The sequence below is a fragment of the Echinops telfairi genome, unplaced genomic scaffold, assembly GCF_000313985.2.
Source record: "Echinops telfairi isolate 266 unplaced genomic scaffold, ASM31398v2 ScPeMD7_18;HRSCAF=68, whole genome shotgun sequence".
Taxonomy (NCBI): Eukaryota; Metazoa; Chordata; class Mammalia; order Afrosoricida; family Tenrecidae; genus Echinops; species Echinops telfairi.
The window spans coordinates 40272487-40285225 of NW_022103915.1; the positions used below are offsets into that span (position 1 = coordinate 40272487).

The 12739-nt window shown below is 38.1% G+C and overlaps 1 protein-coding gene across 2 annotated transcripts in view; it reads right to left on the bottom strand.

The window, feature by feature from the left end:
- Positions 1–740: 740 nt before the first annotated feature.
- The window catches only part of FUT8 (fucosyltransferase 8), a 166790-nt gene continuing 154791 nt past the window's right edge, over positions 741–12739 (bottom strand). For both annotated transcript variants that reach the window (XM_004698659.2, XM_045288156.1), the window contains 2 exons: positions 8070–8220; positions 741–1768 (listed from right to left, as the gene is read on the bottom strand). In XM_004698659.2, coding sequence (XP_004698716.1) covers positions 1451–1768; positions 8070–8220 — 469 coding nt within the window. In that variant the 3' untranslated portion in view covers positions 741–1450. The remainder of the gene's footprint in view (positions 1769–8069; positions 8221–12739) is intronic.

Below are 12739 nucleotides of genomic sequence, written 5' to 3' on the forward strand. Positions count from 1 at the left end.
GCTTCAAGGAGATAAACAGCTGCTGGAGGTGAGACACACGTTCACTCCCTGCGAGACATTCCTGTTGACAAGACACATAGCGCTACACTAGAGCCCTGGAGGTGAAGGAGCCACTTAGAGACCCCTGCCAGCGTTGAGATGCTTCCACTGCCACTGGATCCACAAGACTTTCCACCCACTGGCCTGTGATCTTCCGGCATTCAGCATCATTGCATGTGTTGCATGAGTCTGAAGAGGACTTTATAGATTGGTATTGTACACATGGGCTATTATCGGATTTATGGACTTGATCTGGACTGGAATGTTTTCTCAATATTCAACTGCTGTTGCATATGAAGCTCTTTCTTATACACATGAGTGTCTATGAATTTTGTTTCTGTAGTCTACCCAGACTAACACAGTTACTAAATGAGCTGAAATGATTGTTTAGAAATTCAGGTAATAGTTTCTCTGGAGGCAAGGAGTATAATTATTTCATTCAATTAAAAATAATCAAATGATACTGTAAATAGAGAATGAAAACTCACCGACTGTTCTTAATCAGATTTGTAATGTACACCAACTAAACTCAGTTTTCAGTATTAAAATTGACCAATGAATATCTGAGTTGAGATTTGGTTACTCTATCAGAAAGAGAACAGAAAAATGGAAAGCATAAAAACTATAAAGCTTTTTTTTTTATCATGGTTCTTCCACTATAAAGCTAACCACTAGATCATCCAATGATGCAAAATTCTAGAAACTTTACAAAATTGCTCTTTTTTTAATTTATTTTTTGTTATCAAAGAGAATGTCCAGAAACATTAAGTACTAAATAATCTGTCCATGACATTGTTTTACAAAAGTTCCTAATGGAGTGTGAATATTTTATTTTCTGATGTATCCTTCACTTATTAAAGATGAGGTGGGATGAATTGATGCAATTACTTAAAAAAAATATATCCAGACAACATAATAAAGGAAAAAATAGCCATTCTCATTCTGAATCTGTTGATTGGAGTGCACTCAGTGGTCCCATCATCACCACTGGCTAAGGATCAACGCTCCTGGCAGCAGGGATCATCGTGGGTCTTCTCATTGGGTCACATCGGTCTCTCAGATATAGGCACCATGTTTGAAGTCTCACACAAAATTTGTCTGTCACTTAAATGATACAGTGTGGCAGTGTTTGTTTCATGGGTACATAATCTTGAAAGAAGGGGAAAAGTAGAAAACAACCTGTTTGCATGTTATATGTGAGTACGTTATTGGACTGTGCACGGGCTGAGGGCATGGCGACCCTTGTTAAAGAACAATTCCACCTAGGAGGCATCAGTCTGTTCTCAGTTGCTATTGCTGCTGAGCTCAGTTCTCAGTTGCTACTGACGCTGTGTCTCACTGAACCGTACATGGTTAGGTTGGGGCCTTCTTGGTCTACTGTTTGGCTCAAATGTTTTGAACTGGGCGAGCTTTATTTTTCAGCCTCGGGATATGTGGGGTACTTGACGGTTTCGATCTTCTCGCGGACTTTGTAGGAGGGATAGAGGCCCGTCTTTCCCAGTTTTCTGTTGACTCCTTTAGAATAGCCATCCCAGTGGTTTCCAGCCACACCGATGACATCTCCGGGCTCCATGGGGATCTCATCTGCAGTCCGAGGCTGGTGAGGATAAACGGCAATCTGGTTGTGTGCATTCTGGCCCCCAAAATAGTAGATGTCGTCCAAGGAGTGGAAATTTGCAGAGGCGTCAGGATGCAGTGTTTGCATGATTTCATAAGCAACTCGACAGACCTTGGGAAAGAGTGAGGGGGGAAAAAGTTAATATATATAATCTCTCCTTCATAGCAATTTGACAATCCTCGGCCCAAAAGATGAGTCTCTAGGATTGACTAGCTGAAACAGTGAATTCTAGTCTAATTTGCATTCAGATGATTGTATAAGCCAAATAAGTCTTCATTTTTGTGCTTTTTTTCTTATTTATTTACTTACTTTAAAAGGTTATTAAAATTAAGATCTCTAGGAGAAAACAACAATGTATATATATTTGCAAGGTCCTTCATTAATATAGATCAGTGAATTTCAAGAACATTAAGAGCCACACAGTACCACACAATGAGTACTAGTAGTATAAAAATGATTAAAACATAGTTCCTGCCCTTAGAGTATTTAAGGTTTAGGAGATGCGAGAGGTGCCACTCACATTCCTTCATTCAATGCTAACCAATTATATGTTGTTTCTGCTGATTTAGGACTTGGATCTCTGCTCGCCAGATTCAGGTAGTTAGTTACTGACAATCATTTGGTACTGGCAAATGAGATAAAAGACATATATCTATTCTGAAGAGTTTAAGTGTGCTAGGTAAACAGTAGCAAGCTTGGAGCAACATAGGCTAGAGTTAACGTCTGAGAAGGCAGGGCATGAATCCACCAGATCGGTGTAGCTCTGAAAAACCACAACTCAAACTCACTGCCATGCGACCCTGCAGGGCAGGGCGGAACTGCTCCTGTGAGCGTCTGAGCCTGACTGGGCAAGGGAGTAGAAGGTCCTGCCTCGCCCACGGAGTAGGGCATTCTAGGGCTCTTAAAATGATCCTTTTGTCCAAATGATGCCGTCTCTGATCGCTGGTTTCATAATATGAGTACATTTCTCGTTTTTAAAAATATTTTATCGCATTTTAGGTGTTTATCCATAAAATAGAATCAAATATTTTTGGGTGGATGTTTACACACTTAGATTCCCACTCAATAGATTATACCCAAATTGCGCTGAGGCTTTGGTTACAAGCCCATGATTTGTGAGCAAGCACTCTCACCATTTTCCACCCTGCTTACCACCCCATTCCACCTGTCCAGGTTCTTTGCCTTTTCCCCTTGGCTTCTTATAGATACTGACTGCTCCGTCTCTGCACTTTATTTAAAGGGGCATATTCTTCAGAGGTGGGCTGGTTTGGAATCTACTATTTGAAAGGTGACCTCTGGTGGTAGCTTCAGTTTCAAGTTACAAGGTAAGGGTCTCAGGTAAGGGTCTCGGGGTTCCTCTAGTCTCGGGCAAATCCAATAAATCTGGTCATTTTTATGAACTTAAGATTTTTTTCTACAATACTTTCTCATCCTAACTGGGTCCTTCTATCATATTATAAACTGCATTTCTTGAATTTCATACTTAATAACAAAGTTAAACTCTAAATATACCCATAGAGATATAACATTTTAGCAATCAACAGACATTTTCATTATAGAGTAAATGAGTTTCGGAAACTTTTCTAAAAACAGGTGAAGATAAAAAGAGAGAATATTACCATCTTGCTAAGAAAATCCTTTCTTTATGCACATTTTGATTAGGGAACTCAATTCAGGTCAAATTTCCCCCCAAACTCTAGTTGTGGTATCCAATTCAGTGAATAAAGCTGTACCACACGTATTTACTACTATTAATTAGAATTTACTTAAAAGAAACTACTAGAGAGAGGGGGGAGCAGGGAGGGAGGGGAAAAATGAGGAGCTGATGCCAGGGGCTTACGTGGAGAGCAAATGTTTTGAGAATGATGAGGGTAATGAATGTACAAATGTGCTTTATACAACTGATGTATATATGGATTTTGATAAGAGTTGTATGAGCCCCCAATCAAATGATTTTTAAAAAAAGAAAGAAAGAAAAAGAAACTACTGGAAATGATTGCTAACATGGTCAGTGAACCAATTTTGGATTTACTTGACAGTCCTCTAAAACCTCAGCCTTCATGATAAAGATCACCAAAAAGACTAAATGGAAATGCTCATTTTAAACTCTTATTTAAAAAATGGAACTTGATGGGGTTAATCATTACCTTAACTTCTTAGAGAATCTGAAATCTAGAAACATGAAGGCCAATTCCCAAGTGCTCCATTTAATTTGAAAATGCAATTGAACTTGGACATTATTTTTAATGTTGCAGATAGGGACTAAAATACGAAGAAATTAACTGATTTCTCTAAGTTGTAGTGCTAGAATTTACCACAAGGCGAAGAATCAAGACCATAAGAAGCACTACTATTTTACTCATAAACTAATTTAATATCATGGTATAACTATCACAAAATAAGGATCAAAAGCCTTTGGGTCTTAAAACTTCAAATCTAGATAAAGCCTTGCAAAATTAATGGGGACTTTGGGAAGGGAGAAAGCAAATAATTAAAGTAAAGTGACTACAAAAGCAAAAAAAAAAAGCAAATATTTACCAAGCTTTTGCTAGATGGCAGGCATTGTTATTAGATGTTATCCAATCTAATTACCTCAATATCCAAATAAGGCTTTATCATTATTATCACTTTATAGCTGCAAAAACTAAAGCACAGGTCAATTAAGGAATTTGCTCAAGATTATTCTATTTATAAGTGGTTAGATTTTGAACCCTGGCTGTCCATGCTTTTAACTAGATGCATATTATTCCTGGTATCCTTTATTTCAGATGTTTATATTTTAACGTCATGAGATGTAACATCAAGCCAAGGCCAGTCTTTCTCTCCAGAATGAGTCAACTGGTATTATTAAGGAAACCTAGAATAAGGAAGGTTTTCACTGGGCAGCTTTCTTAGAAGTAGGTGTCCAAGTCCCTCCTATCCTATCTTGGCATGAATTAGAACAAGGTTGGGTCGACTGTGGAGCAAACCATCAAGCGCTCATATGGAAGTTCAAGTTGAAACTGATAAATGTTACAAGTCCACAAGAACCAAAGCATGACCTTGAGTATTTCCATCTGAATTTAGAGACTATCTCAAGAACAGACAACATCAAATGGATCTTGGCTGAAAGCAGAGAATATCAAGAAGCTGTTTACTTGTGTTCTATTTACTATGCATAGGCATTTGACTGTGTGCATCATAACAATTACGGATAGCATTGTGAAGAATGAAAATTCCAGAACACGTAACTGTGCTCATGTAGAACTTGTACATAGAAGCAGTCACTCAAAAAGAACAAGGGGTTTTTTTCTTTGCCTAACTTAAAACCAGCAAAGGTGTGTGTCTGGGCTATATTCTTTCATTATGCTTATTCAATCTGTAAAATGAGCAAATAATCCAAGAAGCTGGATTAGATGAAGAACATGACATCAGGATTGGAAGACCCATTAACAGCTTGTGTGATATGCATATGATACAACTTGGCTTTCGCAAAATGAAGAGGACTTGAAGCACATACTGATGAAGAGCAAACACTACATCCTTTAGTATTACCACCTCAATGTAAAGAAAACCAAATCCTGAGCCAATAAAACAATAGTATTGTAAATAGATAAAAGATTGTAGTTGTCAAGAATTTCATTTTACTTGGACCCACAATCAACCCCATGGAAGAAGCAGTAAAGAAATCAAATAATAGACTGCTTTGGGCAAATATGCTGCTAAAGATCTCTTCAGTGTTACAAATATTAAAGAACCAAAATGTCACTTTGAGGCCTAAGGTGCTCCTGACCCCAGCCATGGCATTTTCAAAAGCTTCAGTTGCCTGTCAAAACCGGTGAACATAAAAGGAGGACTGAAGAACTCATGCTTTTGAATTATAGTGTTAGAGAAGAACACTGGTAAGAAGCTGGGCGACGATGTGATTCATCTGTGAGTAATTATAAAGGGGATTCCCTGGAATGCCATTCTGCTGGGTACAAAATGAGCCCTCTGAAAGTCGGGAAGAAGGGATCACATCAGCAAAAGCCAAGAATGGAATGCATCCCCTGGACCCATGGTTCCTGCACAGGGAACCTTCTGGATCCAGAAAACAAATCAAGACGGCAGGGGAGCGGCAGCAGCAGACCAGGAGCAGAACCAGAAACACAGTGGTGGACTTCCTAGGCTCCTGAACAAGTAAAGCTGAGTGCTTTGGGGCAGGCGACTTGATTCCTCTGGGGACTATATTCAGGGCGCTGGGTTTGCTGACCCCCAGAGCTTGAGCTGAATCCTGCAGGTTGAGGCTTACAGCAGAGAGGTACGCCTCTCTGAGCATTTAGTAGAAGACCTGAGAGAACTTGCTGTGCTGATGAACAACTGTATCCTGAGCTTTTCTTACTTGCATTACAACTTGTGAACGTCTTTAACAAACCCTTTAATCATGAGTATTCTCTGAATTCTGTGTAGACACTGCAATGGATATTAGAAGTTAGAGGTAAAATACATTCCAAATTCACTACCATCAAGTTGATGCTGACCCTACAGGGCAGGATAAAACTGTCCTATGAGTTTCTGAGCCTGTCACTCTGCCACTTAGCAACTGGTAGTTCTGAATTGCTGACCTTGTGGATAGCAGCCCACCTCGTAACCGCTAGGTCAGCAGGTCTCCTCAGAGGGTAATAAGGAGTACTAATTAAGACAGCATATGGCCAGAGTGCTCCTTGGAGGCAAAGATGGTGAGGCTTTGTCTTACATACTTTGGGTATGTTGTCAGGAGAGAGGAAGTCCTGGAGAAGGACATCATGTTTGATACAGCAGAGGGGCAGTGAAGGAGAGGAAAGCCCTCAAGGAGATGGACTGACACCATGCTCTAACAATGGCTCAAGTATATGAACAATTGTGAGGATGGTACAGGGCCGGGCTGTTTCATCCTGTTGTGCATAAGGTTGCTATGGGTCGGAACTGACTTGATGGCATCTAGCAACCACAACAATGAAGACAATACAAGTGCATAGCCATAGTCTCAAAAACAGCTGAGAGAGGCCAGTTGGCTATAACGCCCAACCTTCAGACTTGAAACGGGTACTCTCCAAGAGAGAGAGTCCTCGCTCTAATCCGAGAATAAGGCCATCCATGGACACCCTCAGGGAGACTTGAGGGCCCAGGGAGTCTTCCCTTCTAACAAGAATCAGTGCTGCCTTTTCTCTTTGGCTCTCAGTAGTACGGTTGCATTTGCGTTGCACTTTGAAAGAAAGCATAGCCTTCGCCTTGTAAGTTATCTTTCCAACAATCACCAGGCAGTGTAATAAGAAACTGTCCCTTTAATTTCGTGAAGTATATTCTCTTGAGAATTACGTGGCTCTCCGTGTTCATATTTCCTTTTTTCCCTGAATTTTCTCAAGACATACACATACATTTATCTTATACCAATTTCTATTTCTTGGAAATTATTCCCTAGTATTTTATTTGTATTGTGCTTATAAGATTCTGAATCAGGGAAAGATCAGTATTTTCAATCTCCTTTGAATGCACCTCTGCACCTAATATAATGAAGAGGACAAAACAGCCATTGAACAGCTTGTTCAATGAACTAACCAAAAATACGTGCATATATGAAAGCAGCACTAAATAGAATCCACGGTAAATACTGCTATCCTGATTACTCCACTGGGCACAACGGCTGATTGAACAGTCATAAAAACACATACACACACCAAGCCAAAACATATCATCATCTGCAACAATTAAACTCAAAAAAGGATGGTGAGTACTGCTTAGATTTAATGGACAGTTTCCACTTGGTAGAAATGTAATAGTACTTGAAGAGGAAATGCACTTATGCTTTTTTTCTTATTTTATATAAAGCAATTAAGTGAGGCAAAATGCTGTGCATTTGAGCTTTGAGTATCAGTGCACTGATGTGTAGAAATGGACAGATTCTGGTTATACAGAAATGTGTGCAAAAATCAGAAAGTATTAACTAAAGTTAATTACTTACTGTTTCTGTTAAATGCTGTGAATAAGCCAAGCACTTTAAACAACTCCAGTAACTGACTTTAGTAGAGATGTATTCAACCATTGTTTGTAAACAGCTATTCGCTTAAAAGAGCTTTTCCAAGCTGCTTTCATATTTGCTCATTAAATTTTTCCTTTAGAACATAAATATCATGACACCGTTCATTTATTTTTTAAATATAGAATTTGTGTTAACATAGGTTAGATTTAATAAATGTCTTTTCACAATATGAACATTATACGTTAATGGTTATTTTGGTGCACAGAAACAATGATTTTACAGAATCTTTTCATTCTTTTACAAAGGGATTGTTTGTAACATCAAGAAAATTGCACCTGAGTCATGATAACTAACATTAAAAAAAGGTTAGAGAATTCCCTCTATGACTAAAAAATATAAATACCGGCCACTTGCAAATGTCCTCCTGTCACTTACCTGGGATGAGAACGTGCACACGAGGAAGTCGGCTTGGGAGAGAAAGTGTATATCCAGGATCACACCGCGCAGGGAGTTTTCCGTGTATCGATTGTGCAGCCCAGCGGACCAGGAGATAGAGTTGTCACTGATAAATTCGTAACTGGGGTACCTGGACAGAAGGGGCATATCCATGGTCACTAAAATCACTACATCTTGATCACAATGATGAGGAAGCAGATCTGCCCATTGACCAGGAGTTCCTCTCTTTCTAAGAGCAAGGAGAGCTTTAATTATGACATTCAATGGAGCAGTCAGTGAGGCATCTTTGAATCCATCAGTGGGGCAGAAACCATTCTGGAATTCCCTGCATAATAAAAGTTATCAACACATCATATAGAAACACACACACACATCAACATGTCCTTTGAAATTCATTGAAATGGAGAACGGAAAGATCTTTTCATTATGAACCTTTACAAGCTTCTTTCGTATTTGGTCACTACGTGTTTCCTTTAGAATAGGGTATCACGACAAAACTTTTAACTGTATTTTACATTTAGAATTTGTGATATCATAGGCTACATTTCTTTCCTTTTTAAAAAAAATCATTTTATTAGAGGGTCATACAACTCTTATCACAATACATATATTAATTGTGTAATGCACATTTGTACATTCATTGCATAGGCTACCTTTTATAAATCCCTATTTATATAAAAAGTTACTGCTACAAAGAATAGTGAATATTTTTAAAACTTATAAAACACAATAGCTTCTCCTCCCCTCCACCCTTCTTAAATTGTCATTCATTCCTATCCAATAATAGTAATGGAACGCCAACCTAACGCATTTATGAAAGCAACTTCTTTAAGATGTCTACCAAGTAACATTTCTGTAGGCTTATGAAGACATATGTCTCAAAATATTGAAATAGGGCTTTTGGGGAAAATCACTGTGCAAATGATTTTACTCTGAATTAGAGCTTTAGTTTCACTCTAGTATATATGCTTTTAGTGATTTCATTCTACTTCGATCAAAAATTAAAATCCATCCATGCAGCAATCAAGAAATAAAATAGCAGACTGCACTTGAAAAATCTACTGCAAAGACCTCTCTGAAGTTTTAAAAAGCAAAGGTGTCACATTGGTGATTGAGGTACACCTGACCCAAGCCCTGGTCTTTTCAATCACCTCAGATGCATAACAAAGTTGGATAATGAAAAGGAAGACCCAAGAAGAACTGACATATTATAAATGTTTGTTGGTGAAGAATATTGCATATTTGTGGACAGCCAGAAGAACAAATAAACCAGTCTTAGAAGAAATACAATCAGATTACACCTTAGAATGGAGGGCGGTAAGACTGCACTTTGCACACATTATCATGGAAGATCAATTGCTAGAAAAGGGCATCATATTTAGTACAACAGAGGGGCAGAGAAAAAGAGGGTAACTCTCCATGAGACAGGATGGCACAACCCCCACAACAACAGGCTCAAACAGACCAAAGGTCATGAAGATGGTCCAGTGTCACTTTGTTACATATATGGTTGCCATGAGGCAGTGCCAACTCAGTGGTAAACAGTAACTAACTCAACTAATAAACAGTTGGCAGTGCCAACTCAACTAATAAACAGTAGAAAGTGAATCAAATGATTCCAGTTGATGAAGTAGGTCTTTATATTTAAGCTTCAAACATTGGGAAAGTTATATGAAAAGGGGGAAAAGATTATACTTCCTCTATGTAACTTCATGAAAATCAAATCCATTAAGGCATGTAAAATGCTTAGAAGAGTGCTTGACATGAAGTAAATGCCAGTGAATGTAGCCTTGACTGTTAAGATACCCATCTGATTTGATTCCTTACTTCTTCTTTTAAGTCTCTGCTCAAATGTTGCCATATCAGTATGTGTTCAGCAATCTCTACCATTTTTACTTGTGTAATTTTTCTCCATGGCTTTTATTATCATTTGAAATATATATATATATACACACACATATATATTTTTACCATTTATTCATTACTTGGATCCATTTCACACCTCCATCATTCCAAACTGGAAGGTAGTTCTATAAAGACAGGCATTTCACCTGCTTTGCTCTATTATTTTCTGTGAATAGAAGAGTAGCTGAAATATAACAGAGGTTTAGTACATATTGCTGGAAAGAATAACTCACTGCCATCGAGTCAATGCTGACTCATAGCACCTCCCTGTGGGTTTCCGAGACTGTAACTGTTTACGGGAGTAGCAAGCCCAGTCTTTCTCCCTCAGAGCTGCTGTTGGTGGTCTTGAGCTGCTGCTGACCTGTGGATTGCCGCCCAATGTGTAACCACTACTACATCACCAGGTTGAAAGAACAGTAGTTTTTATTTAGAAACCCTGAAACAGCAGGATTCAATCTACCTGTTTCTCTCCCACGTAGTATTCCCCAAAGGTTGGGGCAGTTCTCTCATTTTTCTTTGCATCACTTCACCTAGCAAGCAGTCTTCCACACTACTGGATGAATAAATAAGTGAACAAGTTAGTGCTACCTATGTTTGGGACTTTTTCCTAATCCCCTAACAGCTGCTTCAGATTTCTCTTCATTTCACAGCTTTCCACCAAGGAGCTTTCCCTCATTGCTTTTCTAACGATGACTGTTAAGGCAAAGTCCCTGATCTCTGGGTTGAGACTGGGAGTCAGTGTTCAGATCCAGTTGGCCTCATTATTTTTGACATTTTTGCCCTCCTCAGCTTAGAATCAGAGAGATGAAGGCCAGGTCATTCTAAAGAGAAAGCAACCAGGAAGACTTTCATCATGATCACTATGAAGCCATGTATCCAGGCACAGGAAAAAAACAGCAACAAATAAATTCAAAAAGGCTGGAGGGTGGAGGAGAGGAGGGATTGCTGAAACAGAGCAGAGTTTATCCTTGAATAAAGACCACTTTTGTCAGCATGCTCTGGTGCTCCGTGAAACAAAGAGAGGAGTGATCTATCTCCCGAGAAATGGCACAAACACTGACGCTCTAACTTAAGGGGCCCTTTCTAGAACTCAACAAAACAATGCACCTACACTCTTCATGTATTACTTGTTTATGGAAAAAACTGCTTAGACTAGGATAGAGAATGTGGAAACAACAACAAACAAATAAACAAACTAACTAAATGTGGGGAGAGGGAGATATTCTACCTTTAAATGATAAACATATAATCCTCTGGATTTTACTGAACAAGCATGCGTCTTCATTTTCTGTCAGCTTTTGTGCCTGGAAATGAGGAATTCCTGAACCTTTGAGGTGGCAGAAACTGGCAAAGATAAAAACGAGTTTTTTTTTTCTTTCACCTAATAAACTTTATTTTTTATCACCCACAAAGTACTAGCTTAAAGTTATACACTAATATAAAATTTTCTTTCTGGAATTCTTACAGCTACTCCTTAACTTCATTCTATCTAGTATGAAAATACAATGACATGCATCTAATTACACTGTAATTATCTGTTACATGCAAATTTGCCTACCAGTTGGATATTTCCTGAGATTAGGAGCCATATATTGTTTTATACTTATCTTTGTATTCTTAGTGCCTTGTACTGTGCTATTTATGTGACCAGAATATCAGAGGATTAAAAAGAAAATTAGTAAAGAAATTTAACATTCCTACTGCTGATTCATCTCAAAGGACAACCAAATACTGTAAACAATATTTAACTTTTTTTTGCTTCTACTTATGCCAATGAATAATGTTAAAAGAATTCACCCAGAATTTTTTATAAAGAGCACATGTAAATATTTAATCTGAGAGATCTGTAAAGGCTTATTTTTCCATATCTGCCATTCTGATATTCCTAGTATCAGTCAACACAATCTTGGCAGATAAAATTGATAAGTGAACTTTAAAAGGACTGATTCTGCCTTATTTCCTGACTGCCAATGATTCTGGGATTTAAACACTCTACTAATTAATTATCTAAGAGAGATATTGCCACATTTGCCATATGTGTGCCAGTGTCTGGGGCACTAGTGCTAAAAGATTAAAGGTGAATTCAATCTTAGTTTAGAGAAACCTAAGTAAGGACTAATCAGCAAAGCATTAACATCTCATCTTTAATCAGAAACTACCTGTGTAAAGCTAAGCTCGACCATTTTTTCAAAGGATAAGCTAGCCCCCAAATTGGTGTCTCCTCTGACTGTGAGTGAACTCTGCATCATTTCATTTTCATTTTTTTACCCTCTTGAAACAAAAAAGTCTTAGAATGACCATGAACATTGTGTTTGATAAATTAGTTCATGGCAGAAGTTTCATGATTTAAGTATTAAAATTAAGGCAGAGTTAATTCAGAGTAGAAAAATATTTAAGTAAAATAAAAGATAAACAGCATTTGAATTCCTGAGAAAGTCTTTGAAATGACTCAAAACTAAAGAATTTGCAAAGAAAAAAATATGCATAACATGTGATATATATATATATATATATATATATTTACAAAACACTGGTACCGCAATTATTATGGGGAAGACATATAGCTGACGACTACTACAAAAAGGAAATTTCAAGTTTTTATATCCACATTCCATTTGTAGTTATTGTCAACTGTATTACAAGGGCTATTTGTTGTAAAAATGACATGCTGGAGCAGATGATGGGAGAGGAGGAGAGACTGGAGCACATCCTGGCCCACTAGGCCTTGAGGACGATGACCCCAA